This window comes from Camellia sinensis, chromosome 10 (assembly GCF_055761805.1).
Source record: "Camellia sinensis isolate YWXY chromosome 10, ASM5576180v1, whole genome shotgun sequence".
In the NCBI taxonomy this organism is placed as follows: Eukaryota; Viridiplantae; Streptophyta; class Magnoliopsida; order Ericales; family Theaceae; genus Camellia; species Camellia sinensis.
The window spans coordinates 57,052,066-57,071,557 of record NC_138970.1 but is presented as its reverse complement, the minus strand read 5'-3'; the positions used below and the strand labels follow the sequence as shown (position 1 = coordinate 57,071,557).

Genomic DNA, 19,492 nt, shown 5'->3' with positions numbered 1-19,492 from the left:
TAAGTAACTCAGTCTGGCTGAGCTCTTTGTGCTCAGTCTGGCTGAGGCTTTTTATGCTCAGTCTGGCTGAAGCTTTTCACGCTCAGTCTGGCTGAGGCTTTTCACGCTCAGTCTGGCTGAGGTTTTAAGTAATCTCAGTTTGGCTAAGGCTTTAAGTAACTCAGTCTGGCTGAGCTCTTCATGCTCAATCTGGCTTAGGCTGCAATCAAAGCGTTATTGGGATACCATACAGATAACTGAGATATAAGCTTGTTGTCATACAAAGTGTAGCCCATTTGATCATAAATTTTGCACCATATGAAAAGAGAATGAGAGCATTCAAGTGCGTAGATTGCAAAAAGAACATACAACAATTGATTAATACAAAAATACAACTTTTATTAAAAATAACGCTTCAAATGCTTGGCGTTCCAGGGATGGGGGAGGTCTCGGCCTTCCATGCCCTGAAGTCGGTAAGTACCTGGACGAGGTCTGGCTTTAACGACATAAGGTCCCTCCCACTTGGTTGCCAGCTTACCCTCAGCCGAATTTTTGGTAACGAGAGTTGCTTCCCAAAAAACAAGGTCCCCAATGGAGAACTCCCTCGGGCAGACTTTGCGGTTGTAGTGTGTTCTCATTTTTTGTTGGTATAAGGCTCGTCGGCCAGCAGTGGTCTCTCGGAGTTCTTCAATTAGGTCCAGGTTGGCTCGATGCAGCTCCTCAGTGAGTTTTAGATTTTGGTGTAGAACCCTCGGGGTAGGCAGACCGATTTCCATTGGGATGACTGCCTCAGCACCGTATGTTAAGTGAAAGGGAGTCTTCCCAGTGGAGGTTCGGGCTGTAGTACGGTACGCCCAGAGTACATTTGGTAATTCCTCAACCCAGAGTCCCTTGGCAGCTTCCAACTTGGTTTTGATGATCTTCAGAAGAGAACAGTTGGTATCCTCAACTTGGCCATTGGCTTGGGGATGACCTGGGGAAGAGAAACATGGTTGGATTTGAAGTTTTGCATAGAATTTTTTGAATTTGGCATTGCCAAATTGTTTGCCGTTGTCGGAGACGATGGCTTGAGGGATGCCAAATCGGCACACGATCGACTGTCAGATGAATCTGGTTGTGTTCCGCTCAGTAATTGTGGCAAGGGGTTCCGCCTCCACCCATTTAGTGAAGTAATCAATGGCGACAACTGCGAATTTGGTTTGGCCTCGGCCGGTGGGCAATGAGCCAACTAGTTCGATCCCCCATTTGGCGAATGGGTAAGGGCTGCAAAGTGTGATCAACTCTGTAGGAGGACCATGGGAGATGTTGGCGAAGCGTTGGCACTTATCACATTTAAGCACGAATTCAGCGGGATCTTGGTTGAGAGTAGGCCAGAAGTAACCAGTGCGGAGTATTTTGTGGGCTAGTGATTTGGCACCCGAATGATTGCCGCATACACCCTCATGGATTTCTTTCATCACATAAGTCGCCTGAGTCGGGTTGAGGCATCTCAGGTATGGGTGTGAAAAACCACGTTTGTACAAGAGACCACTGATAAGAATGTAGTTGTACGACCGGGTCCTGACTTTGGCTACCTGCTGTTTGTCGTTTGGTAGTTCCCCCGTTGTCAGAAATAGAAAGATGTCGGTTGCCCACGGAATAGGCTCGTTTTGGAGGAAGTGAACTTGCTGCTGGTTTGGAGAAATAGCGGGGTGAGCCAGGTACTCAAGGCAGATACCGTGGCTGAGGTCTGACTGGTCGGCAGAAGCTAATTAAGCCATCTTATCTACCTTGGAGTTTTCTGCCCGCGGGATATGCTTGATGTGGAAAGTGTTGAAGAGGCGAGCAAGGAGGAGTGTAATATCCCTATAAGCCCGCATTGTGTCTTCCTTGGCATCAAATTTCCCCGTGATTTGTTCGACAATGAGCTGGGAATCGCTGAATACTTGGATATGGCTAACACCAATGTCTCTAGCTAGGCGCAGACCTACTATCAATGCCGCATATTCAGCCTCATTGTTGCTTGCGTCGAACAAGAAACGAAGAGCACATTTGAAGTAACCACCCTCGGGGGCAGTGAGGATAAGACCGGCCCCACTGCCTTTTTTGCGGGATGATCCATCGACGTTGAGGGTCCAGGAGTGGGGGTCCTCTGCTTCAGTCTGGGGTTGCGGAGGTCGGGGGCCGTGGTCGGAGTGGGATTAGTGAATTCCAAGATAAAGTCAGCAACAGCTTGCCCTTTGATCACCGTTCGAGGTCTGTAGGAGATGTCAAACTAGCTGAGCTCGACTGACCATTGCATAAGTCGGCCAGACGACTCTAGCTGTTGTATTATTTTTTTCAACAGTTAGTCAATGAGGACGACAATGGGGTGGGCTTGGAAGTAAGGTCGGAGTCGCCTTGAGGCTATGACCAAGGCTAAGGCCATTTTTTCAAGTAAAGGGTAGTTCTGTTCTGCTCTCCTGAGAGCTCGACTGATGTAATAGACCGGTTGTTGGACAGAGCTGTCTTCTCTGATGAGTGCTGCACTGACTGCACTGTTTAAAACGGCTAAGTAGAGGAAAAGAGGTTCACCCGTGATTACCTGAGAAAGTAGGGGGGTTGGCCATGCACTGCTTCAACTGCTGAAAGGCCTCTTTAGATTCTGCCGTCCACTCAAAAGCTTGTCGAAGAACTTTGAAGAAGGGGAGGCATTTGTCCATTGCGCGGGAAATGAAGTGGTTGAGGGCGGCAACTCGGCCAGTAAGCCTCTGAACCTCCTTAATCGTTCTTGGTGACTGCATTTCAATTAAGGCCTTGATCTTTTTGGGGTTAGCTTCGATGCCTCGCTAACTGACCATGAAACCCAAGAACTTTAAAGATCCTACACCGAATGCGCATTTCTCCGGATTGAGCTTCATTTGATGCTTTCGTAGGGTGGTGAAGGTCTCTCGCATGTCGGCCAGATGATCAGTGGAGAGCTTGCTCTTGACTAGCATGTCATCGACATATACTTCGATGGTCCGGCCTATCTGGTGATGAAAGACGGCATTGACCAACCGTTGGTAAGTGGCTCCAGCATTTTTCAACCCAAAAGGCATCGCACGGTAATGGTAGGTTCCCCGGTCGGTGATGAAGGAGGTGTGGTCCTAGTCAGACGGGTGCATCAGAATTTGGTTGTATCCAGAGAAGGCATCCATGAAACTGAGCATTTGATGGCCGACCGTGGAGTCAACCAGCAGATCTATGCGAGGAAAAGGATAGCTGTCTTTGAGGCAAGCTCAGTTGAGATCGGAGTAGTCGACACAGAGTTGCCATTTACTATTGTTTTTACGAACCAAAACTACATGCGACAACCATCTGGGGTAGTCCACATTTGTGATAAACTGTGCCTCAAGGAGCTTATCTACTTCAGAAACAATAAGGTTATTGCGCTCTGGGTGAAAGATGCGCTGCTTCTGGTGGATGGGTCAGAAATGGGGCTCAATGCTAGACGGTGGGTGATGAAGGAGGGGTCAATATCTGGCATGTCGGAGTGGGTCCAGGCAAATACATCTTTGTGCTCAATCAGGAGGGCAGTGAGGTCGGCCTTGGCCTGAGAGGATAGTTGGCTGCTGATCTTGGCAGTTTTTCCCTGGTTGGTGGGATCGGTGAGGACCTCGACGAGCTCTTCCACTAGTTCCCCTCTGACCAGCTCGTCCTCGTCTCTGACATCGAGTCCTTCAATGATCATAGCCTCCTTAAGCTTGACTTCTTTAAGTGAGGCGACATAACACTCTCTGGCCACGGTCTGCTCTCCCCTTACTGTGCCGACTCCAAGATTGGTGGGGAACTTGATGGCAAGATGGAAAGTGGATATGATAGCTTGGAAGGCATTTGGGGCGCAGAGGGGCAGTCGACAACAAAGAAGGTGAGTAACTTTGTGGTCTGCCGCGGGTATTCGCTGATGGTGATGGGAAGATCGATGGAGCAGATGGAGGTCACCCGGTCTCCAGTGAAACCAACCAACGGGGTTTGGAGAGGAGACAGACTTTCTTCCCAGATCTTGAGCTGGCGGAAGGCATTTAAGAAGATGATGTCTGAAGAACTGCCATTGTCAATGAGGACTCGTCTGACTTTATAATTGGAGAGGAGGGCAGAAATGACCAGGGAGTCGTCATCGGGGTAACGGATGCCTGTGCAGTTGGCTTCCGTAAAGGTGATGGGCTCCATCCACTCCTTGGGGGGGTGGTCCAATGTGGCAACTTCTTTGTCTGAGCCCTGTCTTATTTTTCTGAGTTCTGCCCGCTGAGCCGAGCGGGATGGATCTCCACAAGCAAGCCCACCGGCTATGACTCTGATTTCTCCGATAGGGGGGCAGGGTTACCTTGTGCTCGGGATTTCTGTGGAGGGCGATCATGGCCAGGGTTAGGTTGTGCTGGTTGCCGGGGAGGAGTGCGCCGGCGATTGTTTCTGATGGGTTCGGTCCTTTGCCTTTGCTGAGAGCAGGTTTCTGTGAACCGATTGAGACGTCCCTGACATATCAAGCCCTCGACCTAATCTTTGAGGTTAACACACTCCTCAGTATTATGATCGTGGTCCTGGTGAAAACGGTAATATTTGGACTGGTCTCGCCGATTGGAAGGAGACCGCGATGGTTGGGGCCATTTGAGGGGATAATCTCGCTGAATCTGGTTCAAGACTTGTTCCATGGGAGAGTTGAGGGGTGTATATCGTTCGAACCGGCCGGGCGGTCGGGCTAGTGTCGACCGGTCGGCTCGGGGGGGTCGATTGATATATTGAGGTGTTTGGTTATTGTACTGGGTGTTTCTAGTTTCCAAGTCCTTTCTCTTCTCTCTGGGAGTCGGGTTTTTAGCTGTAGGGTCTTGGCAAGTGGATAGGGAATCTTCTGCGTTCATGTATTTTTGGGCTGTGGAAAGAAGGGTTGCCGTGGAGGTCAGTGGTTTTTTGAGAGGGAGAAAAGGAAATCAGATGATCGTAGGCTGGCCATGAATGCCGTGAAGATGACCTTGTTATCGTTTTCCGCCACTTGCAGGGCTTCGGTGTTGAAGCGGGTGACAAAGCTGCGCAACGACTCCCCCTCAGCCTGACGGATGTTGAGGAGCTGGGTTGCCAGACGCCGCTGGCACTGGGCTCCAATGAAATGGCTGAGAAAGAAGTCACTGAGGTGCTGGAAAGTTGAGACAGAGGCTGCTGGCAGTTAACTAAACTAGAGTCGAGCCGACCCTTTGAGTGTCACTGGGAAAGCCTAACACATGATTTTATCGGGGAATGCATGGAGGATCATGAAGGTTCTGTAAGTCTCCAAGTGATCGACTAGATCCGTTGTACCGTCAAAAGAGTCGATCGTGGGCATTTTGAACTTAGGAGGTAGAGGTTTGTCCCTGATAGAGGCAACAAATGTGGAGTTGGTTGTGGTAGATGGTTTATGTTGTATGTTCTGCATGACCCCTTGGAGTTGGAGCTTCATGGCTCGGAGTTCTGCGTCCTAGAGAGGAATGTTGTTACCACCGGAAGACAGCAGGGGCTGGACGCTGTTGGTCTTTCCTTCAGGGGTTGGTGTCAGGATCGATGGAAGTGGGCCCCGGGGTGGTAGGTTTATACCTGGGGGAGAGGGTTGCAAGCCTTCCAAGTTGGGTGGATTAGGCTGCTGGATAGTATGGCTCGGGGCTCGTTCTTGGTTGGGTGGGATATCTGGAGGTGGTAGAGGAGGCATAGGAAGGTTTCTTCGGAATAGAGCATTAATCAGGGCTTAGTTTTGCTCGGCCAGGCGGTTAATGCTGTTGGTGAGCTCGGTGAAACACTGTGGTGCAATATTTGGATTGGGAGGGTCGGCTTGATGATCGGCGACATTGGGGTGAGAAGCCATGGATCTAGTTGTGACCATCCACCTTCACAGGTGGTAGGAGGGGGTTATAGGGAGAGGGTCTCCGGCGACAATGAGCACAACTGGCGCGTGGAACCAAAGTGTTTCTCACAGACGACGCCAACTGATGATACTGCAGGTTCCAAACTGAACGGGTCGGACTGATCCACGCTTCCCAAACCGGAGTCCGAGTGACTAAGCCCACCAGAAGACCTGCACAAGCGTTCAACGGGGAACAGGGAGTCCCTTAGCGAACCCTCCGACGAGCAAGTTAGAAAGAGAAGTAGAATGTAGAAATAAATTAGAGATAGAAAGCTTAACCTTCTTCTTGTCTTCGACATCTGCTTATATCCTCTGGTAATCATTTCGTTGTCTCCTCCGACCTGTTGCCATGGCCGAAAGTCTATGCTCTACCTTGCCTTGTTCATGGTGAGGCCGTTCTGTCTCGACGGGGAAGGCTTGTCGCAATAAATGCTGTAAGGGACCTCATTAATGGTTGATGTGCAGTGTAATAACTTTACAGGATCTTTGTCTATTTATGTGGCTTGTCCTTCACCTGCCACGTGTCTGAGTATCATTGGTTCTTAATGCCATGTTGAGTTCCAGCCATGTTGGGCCTCATTAGTTGGATTATGTATTGGGGCCTAAGTGATAGGCTTGGGTTGTTTATAGTGGGCTGTAGCTTTTATGGGTTTACCCATGTCAACAGAAAACAACCCTTCATGACATTTAAATCCATAGATTGTGTGTTTATTCATCCGAAATAGAAGGGGTAAAAGTCATTTTTTTATGATTGCTTGGGGTGTTTTGAGAAGTTGGTAAAAAGCTAACTTTTGGCTTTTTACCAAACTTTTTAGCTTTTTGAAAAGTGATTTGGATAGTTAGTAAAAAGCTAACCTTTTGCTTTTTAGTTTAATATTTATTTATGATGTCAAATCAAATTAAAATGACCAAAATACCCTTACCCAACATAAGAAATTTATTTTTTTATTTTTTTTCATAGGTCCTAATTTATAATTTTACACTAACATTTTTGGTACTTCCCGAACCACATTTGTTACGTTTTTAGACATTTTGTCCAAAAAATGACTTTGTATTTTGTTCCCCAAACGGCACTGAGAATGAACCCAGTGATAATAATGTGTTGGATTTTGTCTGTCTATTTGACAACGTGAAATCATTTAGGGAAACTACTGTACAGTGACTTTTAAAAAAATTAATTATGAAAAAGCTTATAATTTCACACTTTAATACTTATAAAATTTATCAATAATTTGTAAATATTTGTTAAACGACAATGCTACGTAGCTCAAATTTTGTGGCTCAAAAGTGGCTCAAATGGCCAAAACGACGTCGTTTTGACCATTTGAGCCACAAAATTTGAGCTACGAGACATTTTCCTTTGTTAACGACAATGCTACGTACCTCAAATTTTGTGGCTCAAAAGTGGCTCAAATGGCCAAAACGACGTCGTTTTGAGTACAGAACAACATAAAAATGGCCAAAACGACGTCGTTTTGACCATTTGAGCCACAAAATTTGAGTTACGAGACATTTTCCTTTGTTAACGACAATGCTACGTAGCTCAAATTTTGTGGCTCAAAAGTGGCTCAAATGGCCAAAACGACGTCGTTTTGAGTACAGAACAACATAAAAATGGCCAAAACGAATTTAGAAGACTAGAGGGTAGTACCGTCTAGCCGCATTGATATGTATTTATGAATAAGGCTCTCAACTTTTTATAATTGCAAGGTAAGTCTATGAAGTTTTAACTATAAATATGGGCTTGATTTTTTAAATCCAATACAACTTAAACACCGAAAAATCTTAGAGAAAACATAAAAAGTGAATACATAAAGAAACACAACAAATTTCTTTTATATAGAGTTGGTTATACAAGAGTTTGGGTATATTTTTTAATATACTGAATTTGAAAGCATGAGTAATAATTGTTATCTTTTCTGTGAATATGTTATCTTTTTCGTGGACGAAGGCTCTAAGTTGAACCAAATAAATAGTTTGTGTTTTAGTATATGCTTGTTTTATTTTCAATTGATTACTTTTAGTTACTTTGATACCAAAATCACAACCGTTTCATAATAAAATTGCTACAAATAACCCATTTCACATACTTCTTGGTTAATGCTAAACTCCGACATGTCCTAAGTTCGACTCTTCTTGATGTTGCACAGTAACTTAACAAAAAAATGGGTTCAAAGTGGCCTTGGATGGATTTTTCGTCATGAATGTATCTTGACATTCTTTACTTCCAAGTTCCAATATCAATAATCATTTGAAAGGTCTCAACACCTAAACCATTAACAAAAGCTCAATTATTCAACCCACTTCACATTGAGACTAGTTGGTTTCCATTACTATTCCAATATGCTTTAAAGTTAAGAACACTTTAGCTAACGATCACACATTAATGACTAATAATGTTAAAAAAATATGCATTTTTTATATTTTTAGGCAGTGTTTGGAGTACGGATTTAGATAAGAATTTGAAAAAAAAAATTAGAAGAGAAAAAAAGTGTATGAAATGTAATTATATTTCATTTATCTTTTATTTACATTTTTTCTTTTCCTTTTCAAATTCCTACACAAATCAATGATCCAAACACATTCTTAAGGTCTTGTTAATGTATTTGTACTCTTAGAACACGTGTTAATATGAATTAAAAAGATAATACATTTTTTATTACATATGCGGAATATAGAGTCTTTTTTAAGGCACATGTTAAAAAAATTTATATTTGTACATACTTTTCATATATTTCAATACATTTTATATGCATATCAACATTAAGGTTGTTTTGAGAAATTGATTAAAAATTGGGTTTTAAACTTTTTTTTTGAAAAAACGTATAAAAAATGTTAGAGGTGATATGATTAAAAAAAAAATTAAAAGTTAACTTTTAACTTTTTTTTTTTTTTTTTTTTAGTTTTCCCAAAAAGGCCTAACTAGTGCTCAATGGATGGTGGTGGTTAACATTTCCCAGGTAAAAATAAAGGACAAACTAAGAAGAAGAAAAAAAAAAAAATAGAAACCAGAAAGCCAAATCAAATTTTAATTGTTACACCACAAGAAATATCAGTTAACAAGACACCAACCTTTTTGCTAGCCCAAAAAAAATAAAAAAATAAAAATAAAAAAATAAAAAAGATAAAAAGACGCCAACCTTATAAGTTAGTTTATTAATTTTTTAATTTATTTGGATAATATTATCTCTTTATTTTTTATATATTTTTTTGTAATAAATAAAAAAGTCAAGTTATTTAAGTCAGGTTTGACAAGTTACAAAAAATTTTAAAAGTCAAAAAAATTATACAAAAAATAAAAAAGTCATTATTATTCACAAATAAAAAATATTAAAAAAATATTTTATACATTTTTATAATACAAAAGTTTGAATTACACTGTCAATCGTACTGTTCCAGCAGAAAGGCAAGTCATACACTTTTTGGGCAAAAAAAAAAAAATTACATATGTAAAGCTACAAAGTTTGATGGTAATATTGGGCCCTTGGGGGCCCACTAAGGGTTTTGTTTTGATAATTCGAACCGTGAATATGTAAAAATCGTCGAGTACTATATGCTTGTCAAAAATCACATTGATCGAATATTGTTAACTATATGATTAAATTAGTTTTCTATAAACAAAACGCATGGTGTGATAGTTAACTGTTGAAAATAAAACTAATCCGATCATATAGTTATCAATATCCGATCAACGTGATTTTTTACAGGCATATAATACTCGACGAGTTGTACATATTAAACGGTTCAGATTATTAAAATGGGACCCGTGGTAGCCCCCATGGACAGACCATCATTGTCCAAACACTTTGCCCCGAAGAAGGCAATAATTTGCTGTATAAGACACACTGCCCCCAGCAGGGCAGCCGTACAACCTACTCAACTTTCTTTCCCTATACACTTTATTTATACAATTTTTTATTATACATTTTTTTCGTAAAAAGATGAAAAGTTAACCCAAACATCTATCATTTTTTTTCTCAACTTTTTAGTTCAAAAAGTCAAAAAACATACTTATTTAAGACACTCCAAACAACCCTTAAATACTTTCCAAAGCAATCCAATTACACCAAAATGCTTTAACTATTAATAAAGATTAATTTATCTCTTTTATTTTTAAACTCATACATTTTGATTATTTCCATTGTAAAAATGTATTAATTTCTCTCCTCCAAACCACCTTAAAAGAGGGACATTTATACGGGGTTTTATAGTTACAGATGTGTCAATATATATAAATTTTTTTCTTTTTAAACAACAAATTCATAAATAAAAAAAATAAAGTGATATAATTTCTTTCTTGGTGTTGATTTTATTATCATGAATTTCACAACCACCCGTTTATCAGACCCACTAACACTTACAAAGGACACACATTTTTGACTCAGCCTCCACAATAAAATCACCAAAATTGTTTTAATAGTAACTGTAGAGTTTGTTCAATTAATCTCCATTTACTAAAGTGGCACACTACCATTGGTTCACCATTGATGTGGACATGTGGTCCCATTATCATAATAAGATAAGTCACTCCCTCCCTCCTTGAAAAAGTTATATGAACAAGTTCATATCAAAGGAATTCCTTTTGCTTTATTTACATAGACATATCAATATTTTGTCACCCTCATGAATCTTCTTTCTCAAATTTCATGTGGTGGAGCAAACTTTAGGAGGTGCCTTGCCTACCCCTAAAAACGCATCTACTCCTTCCGTCTTAAAATAATATTCTTTCTGTTTTAAAATATTAATTATTTATTTTATTTTTTATTATCTCAAAATATTAATCTCTTAAAAAATCAAGTACAAAAATAATATAAATTTTCTATTTTGTCATTCTTTTAAATTAATAAACAATATAAAAAGTACAATTATGATATTGATATTTCAAAAAAATATACTATCAAAAGGATAATTTTAGAAAATCAACTTTCTTAAAGTGCAATAATTGTACTACCAAAAAAAGTTAGATTCTCTAAAAGGGACCATTATTTTGGGACAGAGGGAGTAATCTTTTTTAGAGAATTTAATTTTTTTATAGTACAATTATTATATTTTAAGAATATTATTTTTTTAAAATTATCCTTTGGTAATATATTTTTTTTAAAATATCAATTGTCATAATTGTACTTTTTATGTTATTAATAAATTTAAAACAAGGATAAAATAGTAAATTAATATTATTTTTTCCTTAATTTTTAAAAATAGACTAATATTTTGAGATAATAAAAAATAGAATAAATGATTAATATTTTGAAACGGAGGGAGTACTAGATTTAGTCAACAAGTGTTCTTAGGTGATCTTCAACGGTGGATCAAACCCATCACCAAATTCAAATTCGATGAAAAGTAACTTCTTTTCTTACTAACGGTTTTACAAAAGGGTAATGCTAGGGACACCAAATTTTCTACCAAACAAATGACCAAATGTCTCACATGGGTGTGGGGTTCGCAATTTTGTAAGCCCCACACCCATGTGAGACATTTGATCATTTATTTAGTAGAAAATTTGGGACCTCTAGCTTTTTCCTTTACAAAATATGTTTCAAATAGAAAATATAAAAAATATTTCATCAAATTGCGGACATTTCAACATTTCACTGTTTGAAACCGTTATTTTCGAGCACCGAACGACCACTCAGATGACGTACCGGACGTCCGGCCACTTAGTTGGTTTGCAATTCCCCCATAAGTTATGATAAACTTTCTCTTCCATAAGCTGATCTTCTGATAATCTTCCTCTTCCATGGCCTTCCCCATTAAATTTGAAGAAACCGCAAACCTTGGTTGCTTGGATCTCTTCAATCCATTTAGAGAAACCCAGATCGTCAGAACCCGCTTCCAAATCTACAACAACAAAAACACAACCATCACAGAGAGGGATAGTCAGATACACAAAAAAATACGGATACAGCCCACGGAATGTTTATCTTGTAGTAGACCTGAGACAGACAGACAACTGGGTTTGATGGAGATCCAGCCAAACCAGCCTTTAGGAGGGCATAAAAGATGCAAAGCCTGCTAGCCCACGGAAGAGGGGTCTCAAGCAAGGAAGCATGGACTCCTCCTCTTCTGGTGTTGGGTAATCCACTCCTACCCAAACACATGTCCCACTTCCCATTCCATGATTATTATTATTATTAGGAAAGAGGGTTTTGGACACCAAAGCAGGATTAGTAGAATTCAGATTCAGATTGTTGAGGTAGTGGTACTTTCTTTTTTTTTTTATCGAAAACCAGAGGTAGTGGTACTTGGTTACGGTGGTTGTACCTTGCAAAGGTGATGAAGCTAGTAGTGCTATGTAGAATCACAACAATGATTTAGGCTATTAAAAAATACATCATTAATAATATTAATATATTGGAAATAATAAAAAAAAAAATAAGGCATAGAAAGTGGGTGGAGTCCACTGCCACATCATTAGTGCTCCCCTAGTGCTCTCTTTTTAATGCTCTCAAGCATTTTTCGTAGAATCATCTCTTTGTTGGGAGATTTTTTTGCAGTGACTGGCCGATTAGTAATTTGATGAAAAGTCAAATTCTTTTGTTGGAGTATGCGATATCAAACAGAGTTTTTACTCAAATTTTTATTTAAATTTGGTAAAATATTTGATACACCATTGGATGCACCCTTAGGGTGCGTTTGTTTGGACGGACTGGATAAAGGGGGATTATAATTCATCGGACTATTAGTCTTGAGATATATTATCCCGAGACTATTTGGTTGGACTAAATTTGTATCCTATGTTTGTTTAGTCATGAGATTGAATGTCTGGATTTGACTATTTTTAGTTATCCAATGTTTGTTTGGGATATTATGGAGAAGGATAAATGCTCAAATGACTATTTTATCATTTTCAATTACTTACTAAGTAATAGCAATATTAAACATAGCTTTAATATTTTAATTATTTTTAACTAGATTAAATAAAAAATTATTTTATTTTATTTTTTGCACAATATTTTAATTATTTTAATTTATTATTTTCAATTAAATTAAATTAAATTTATAATTTATAATTTATATTTTTTATTTAATATATAATCTTAAATTAACGAAAATAAAAAATAATTTTATTTAATATATAAATTAAATTTTCAACAACACAAAAAAATTTAATTTATAAGCCCATAATTTATAATTTATTATTTTAAAATAAATTTAATTTATAATTTATATTTTTTATTTAATATATAATTTTAAATTAACAACACTAAAAAAATTTAATTTATAAGGCCATAATTTATAATTTATAATTTATTATTTTTAATTAAATTTAATTTATAATTTAAATTTTTTATTTAATATATAATTTTAAATTAACAACGCTAAAAAAATAATTTATAAACGTTGAATAGACTATTTTATCATTTTCTAATTGTTTGCTAAGTAATAGCATGGAGGGTAAAATGGACATTTCACAAAATAATCCCATGGGATACCAATCCCATGGTTTCTGTCCCACCTCCCCCCATGGGATAGGATAACCCCATATTTGTGGGACTAATAGTCCGGGGGAACTATTAGTCCGGAGCAAAAAAAATGAAACAAACAATGGACTATTAGTCCGATAGGACTAATAGTCTAATCCCACCCTCTAATCCTTCAAAACAAACACACCCTTAGACTGTTAGGCAACACCAAAAGATAGTTAATTTATGTAAAAAAATCAAAAAGTGAAATGTTACCTTAATTTTCTTTTTTGAAACAATTATAAAAAAAAATTCAGAATTTAAATATTTTAACAAAATAAATTATGAATTTTTAATTTTAATTTTTTGATTTATTTTTAATCTAAATCATTTTGTCTATTTTTGTTAGGAATACATAAAATGTCTAAAATATTTTTTTTTTCATTCAATTTAATGACAAAAATGTTATTTTTTCATCAATTTTATTTAACGAAATAATCAAATGATTTAAATTTATAACCAATCAAAAGTTAAAGATTTAAATTAACAAAATTGAAAGTTTAAAATTCATTTTTTCATAAAAGTCAAACTTTGGAATTTAAAAAATAATAATTTTTCCTATTTTTTTCTATTACAAAAAGTAATATTTTTAACAACAGATCAAATATATTAATTGAAAAAATTACTAAAAAAAATTAAAAAGCTAAGTAGCCTAGAAAAATATTCTAAAAAAACAACCATTTTTATTGACTTGAAAACATTTTTTGGGTGAATTTTTCACAGTATTCTTTTTTACTACTAAACCCATGCCGTTTTATATCAAATTTACCAAACTGAAGTTGTTTTTAACTTATTTTGGGGTCATTTCACGTTTTTTGATGGTTTTTATTTATTTATTTATTTAAATTATGTATTGAAAGACTTTAAATTCAAAGTTTGTGTAATAAAAACACAATTCAAATTCAACTTGGTTATCGGAAACAAGTTGAAAAAAAATTAAATTTGAAAATTTTAATTAAAAAAATGACGGGGGTTTATTTAAAAAACTCCACTTTTCACTCTTATTTTGATATTAAACAATGCCTTAAAAACCCTTGTCAACATTTGCTTCCTAGTATAAAAAATTATAGGACAAATTACACAAATAGTCCCTATAATTTAAAGTTTGTGTCACTTTGATCCCTGACTTTTCAATTGTGACACATTTGATCCTAAATTTTGAATATTGTTCCAAATAAGGACAATTAAAGATATCATTAGATTTTTCAAGGGTAAAATTGTCAATTTGATAAAATATAAACTAATTTGACAAAAATAAATGTCAAACAAATATTTTTAAATTTTTAAAAATTATTTCTACTCACTAAAAATAAAATTATGTAAAATTGATAAATCTTTTAGACATTTATTTATTTTTTTTCCAAATTAATTTTTATTATGTTTTTAGATCATGATCATGTAAAATTAATTTTAAAAAATTAATCATGTAATTTTTATTAATTTTACATAATTTTATAATTGGTGGATAAAAATATTTTTAAAAAAATTTAAAATATTTTTTTGACATTTATTTTTGTCAAATTAATTTATATTTTATCAAATTGACGATTTTACCCTTAAAAAATCTAATGACATTTTCAATTGTCCTTCTTTGAAATAAGATTCAAAATTTAGGATCAAATGTGTCACAATTAAAAAGTCATTGATCAAAATGATACAAGTTCCAAACTATAGGAACTAGTGTAATTAATCCAAAATTATATTGGGGGAGTAACTAGTAGTTGCCTCCCTAAGAATCCACAACCTATCACATACATTTTCCAAGTGTGCATTACATCCAAAAGGCTTGGTTTGGAAGAAGAAAATGAAATAAAACAACTATTGCTATAACAGACCAACTTTCCCAAAAGCATCCATGAACTAATGGATGGAGATTTGACCAACAAATCTGAGATTTCGGAACTAGTTTCAACAATAGTTCATGCAAAACAAAACAACTAGAATTACACCGCAAAAATACTTTCCAGAAGAAAATCATCCAAGGTTTTCCATGAAAAGAAGATATAATTTCATAGAATTTGCAGAAGCTTCAAACATAATTAGAGAATAGTATGCCTACTAATTGGAACAGCCAATTCAAACACAAGATCAAATATTACTAAAAGTGATTACAAACAAAAGCCAACCAAATGCATGGGAACAAAACCATTGCAAATAGTGACCCAAAATTCAACATGGCAAAAGTGAAACAGAGCATTTTATTTCATAGAATACACTATTTGGTACTATAAAGCAACAATGGAGCACCACTGATAGCATAAGGTTTCAAAGGATTCACTATTAGGTCAACATAAGATCATTGCTCCCCAGATGAGGGCGAAGGCAAACACGAACCTCATGTTCTTCTGGCCCCACGCGGAGTTTTGGCACCATGATCTCTAGTGCTGTTCCCGGTCCATCGTAGTATGCTTCTATATTGGCATCTTCCGGGATTCGAGTTGAAAGTGGGATCTCTCTAACAAATCTACCAGGAGGACAGTGCTCCGACGATGGATCTGTAATCTTGAAAGTCCTGTCATGTCTCTTGATGTATTGCACGCGAGAAGTGCTCAGACAAGATACCTTAATGATCCCATGAGTGAGGGTGTTTCGCCAAGAGACTTTCACCCTTTGAAGATCTACAAAGGGCAAGCTTATGATGATCAAATAACCCTCTTCATCTTCGTAAATTGTTTTCGCAGCTGTAACAGGCCCATAAACATTCCTCATCACCCCACCAAAGTCGTTCAACCAGTTTGGTCCATACGGGTTAATTTCCATCTCCGGAACACGATCATTAAGAGGATTAACCGCCAAATAACATTCAACATCGTTCCCGTGTGGGAAAAAGTCCCTCCGTCTCTTGCTGACAGGTGATAGGTCTACTTGATCGCCATTGCTGAGGTTAGATAGCTGAGTTGACAAATTCAGAGCAGACCCATTAAGCAATTTTTTAGGGTTCAGATTTGGGTTACTCTTAACCGGAGGAAGTGGCCTCTCAATTTCAAATTCGGTGCTTGGGATATTCCTCCATGAACTGAAATCACTAGCTTCATGTGGGATTGTGAAATTGAAATCCCTCCCTGTGAGTTCCTTCCACCTTTTCCGCTCATCTTCATCAAGACCCATGAGATTTGGGGAGGAAACAACTTCAATCCCATGAACACACTGTGGATTAGAGAGTCCCCTGTAATGCTTTCTTTGCATCCTATGAGATCGAACGAAACCCCTATCAACACTAAATGGAAAGGGACGATCTCCTTGACGAGAATGACCATTCATGTAACTCCTTAACTGCATCTTACCCAACGCATTCTCAGGCCTTTCCTTGAAAACCCACATATACATATTCTCCATATCATGCTGAACCATGAAAATATCAAGATGGAGATCAGATTTATCAAAACCCGAAACTCCATTACTATCACGTACAATCTTTGCCTTGGATTTCTCATTCAAAACGGGCTTGAAGTAAAAACTGAAGAAAAACCATGCACCCCAGATGCTATCTGTCCGTTTTATGCATTTCCGTCCAACCTTGGGGACACTGAGAAAGCTCTCGGTCTCGTAGACTTGGGGAGCAAGCCCAACATCAAGCATATCACACTGGTCTGAGCACCACAGTTGTGGAGGTGGGCTGCGCTCTACTGAAAGGGGTAAATTGATATCGGGGGGACGGGTAAGAGCACCTTGGTGATTCATCTCAAGATCCAACTCATCGTGCGATGAAGAGGTACTTGAATCCATGGACAAAAGGGTGGATGGGCGATGATTCTCCATTGACAGAGATTTGATAAGTGAATCTCCCATTTCAATTGATCTCATTTGGTCTTTTAGGGCAAATTCACTAGTGGTTTGGAAATTTCATCCCAAGAATCAATTCAACAAAATTAACAACCTTGTATAACCACTACCAACGAAATCAATCCCCACAAAACCCCCCCACCTCCATCAAGATCCTAGGTTTATTCATCTTATTTATACCATTTCCCATAACAAACCCACATCAAAACCAATAAAAATAATATAATTTCAAAAACCCAAATAATCAGATATGACTATAAAATCAAGAGATTTGTAAATCTCTACAATCTCTGACTATATAGAGAGAAAGATGGAAGAGATTAACAAGAAAAGCTAAATAAAGATTATATCTAACCCTAACCCAAGAATCTGCTTATACCCTCCTCCAAAGACAGCTGAGAAACAGTGATGAATCAAAGCCATATGGTATATAATATCTAGTCTTTATTATATAGATAGATAGATAGACAAGAGAGAGTTTGAATAAATATTGATTAGCTATATAATTTACCAATCTATGAAGCCAAGGCCTAAAAAGAGGACCAAATCTGAGGGGATCTTGGAGGAATACCTTTTGGGATAAGCTTCAACAACCATGAATCCAAAGAGACTGGGATTTTGAGAAGAATCAGTGGTTTTAACTATCCTCATCTTCTTCTTCTTTAACTCACACACTCTTCTTCTCACTTTCTTCCTAACAGTAGCTTTGTCAAAGGAGGCATAGAGAGAGAGAGAGAGAGAGAGAGAGAGATTAGGGTTTTGGATTAGGTAATCCTTGGTTGTGGGGAATTTAGAGGTGTTTTGTGGAAGGTGAAGCCTGCACTGTATAGCATCGTCGTTGGAAGCGCTTGGTAGCGGCAGTGACTGTTAATAATTGTTTGCGTGTATGTGCTTTTCATGAATATGATATGATAGGTGCTCATAACTCTTTATTTTAATTTTTTTTTTATTTTTTTTATTTCTAAATTTTTTTATCTATAATAATGTCGATGATAAAGTTGGGTAAAAACAACTCCACTGCTAATAATTGTTTGTGTATGTGCTTTTTATTATTTATTTTTTTTTGGTCATATATTTTTTTTAAAAAATAAATAAGATAAAAAAAAAATTATGATTCAAATTATTAAAGCATGACATGAAACATGACATATAATAAGCCTCGTGAGTTCTTCAAATTTCCTTAAATTTAAGGTCAAGTTTGGTAACTAAAAAATATTTTATTTTTTTATTTTTTTTCCATCACATCACCTCTCTACTTTTTTGCACATCTTTTCGTAAAAAGACAAAAAGTACACTTATTTAGGTCATCCTAAACAACCTATCACATCAATTGTTTCATCTCACAACAAAAATCAATCAACCATTTTAACTTTTACAATACTCCCTCCGTCCCAAAATAATGGTCCCTTTTGGGGAATTCAACTTTTTTTGGTAGTACAATTATTGTACTTTTAAAAAGTTGATTTTCCAAAATTACCCTTTGATAGTACACTTTTTTGAGAATATCAATGTCATAATTGTACTTTTTATATTATTTATGAATTTAAAAGAAGGGCAAAATGGAAAATTTATATTATTTTTGTACTTGATTTTTGAAGAGGGACTAATATTTTGGGACAATGAAAAATGGAATAAGGGACTAATATTATGGGACGGAGGGAGTAGCATTTTTAAAAATAATTTTCTAAATTTTTAATTCATATTTTTATATTTTTAATAATTTTTAAAATTGTTAAACAATTTTTTTTAATTATTTTTTAGATCCACTTAATCTTGATATATTTAAAAAGTATAAAATTTATACAAAAATCCTTAAAAAAATTTATTGAATACGATAAAGTACGAAAATGTATAAAATTTTCATTTTTTTTTTTTTGTGTTTAGTGAATTTTTTTTTTAAAAAAAATCACAAATATTATACGTTTTAAGTGTATCTAAAACATTAAAAAAAATTACTGAAAATATTGAAAAAATTCAAAAAATATGGAAAATAAAAGTGAGTTAAACCAAACAATTAGTTTTTTTAATTTTTAAAAAAATAAAAAAAAAATCACTAAAAAAATCCAAAATAAGGTTTAGGTTTTAATTTTTTATTTGTAATATATTTAATTATATAAGGCTCAAAACTCGTACCATATCATTGAAAATGAATTTGTAAGTTTAAAATTATAAATTTCTAACATTTCTCACGCACAAAAATAGAATGCAAAAAGTGCACAAAAATCATATTGTGTGATTGATATTTGTTTCAAATATGACTCACATCACATTGCTCTTTTTGTTTTGTTTTATTTTTGCTTTTGTTTTTGTTTTGTTTTTTTTAATAATCGTGTGTCTCGGCTAACTTACGTGTATCTCGATTAATTTTGAAGCCTTGAAATTAATGACCAAGCAAAGT

At 36.3% G+C, this 19,492-nt stretch overlaps 2 protein-coding genes and 1 long non-coding RNA gene across 3 annotated transcripts; all 3 read right to left on the bottom strand.

Moving 5' to 3' along the window:
- Positions 1–1,730: 1,730 nt before the first annotated feature.
- Positions 1,731–2,660, bottom strand: LOC145800404 (uncharacterized). Its single transcript, XM_082890074.1, has 2 exons — positions 2,543–2,660; positions 1,731–2,059 (listed from the first exon to the last, which is right to left on the bottom strand). Exons 1-2 carry the CDS (start codon positions 2,658–2,660, stop codon positions 1,731–1,733), a joined length of 447 nt encoding a protein of 148 aa, XP_082746200.1.
- Positions 2,661–11,382: 8,722 nt separating this feature from the next.
- Positions 11,383–12,112, bottom strand: LOC145801503 (uncharacterized). The gene is made up of 2 exons (XR_014343095.1): positions 11,782–12,112; positions 11,383–11,686 (listed from the first exon to the last, which is right to left on the bottom strand). It is a non-coding gene; the product is annotated as an uncharacterized LOC145801503 (long non-coding RNA).
- Positions 12,113–15,386: 3,274 nt separating this feature from the next.
- Positions 15,387–18,002, bottom strand: LOC114264028 (uncharacterized). The gene has a single exon (XM_028204619.2). It carries the CDS (start codon positions 17,113–17,115, stop codon positions 15,592–15,594), a length of 1,524 nt encoding a protein of 507 aa, XP_028060420.1. The 5' UTR covers positions 17,116–18,002; the 3' UTR covers positions 15,387–15,591.
- Between the last annotated feature and the right edge of the window lie 1,490 nt (positions 18,003–19,492).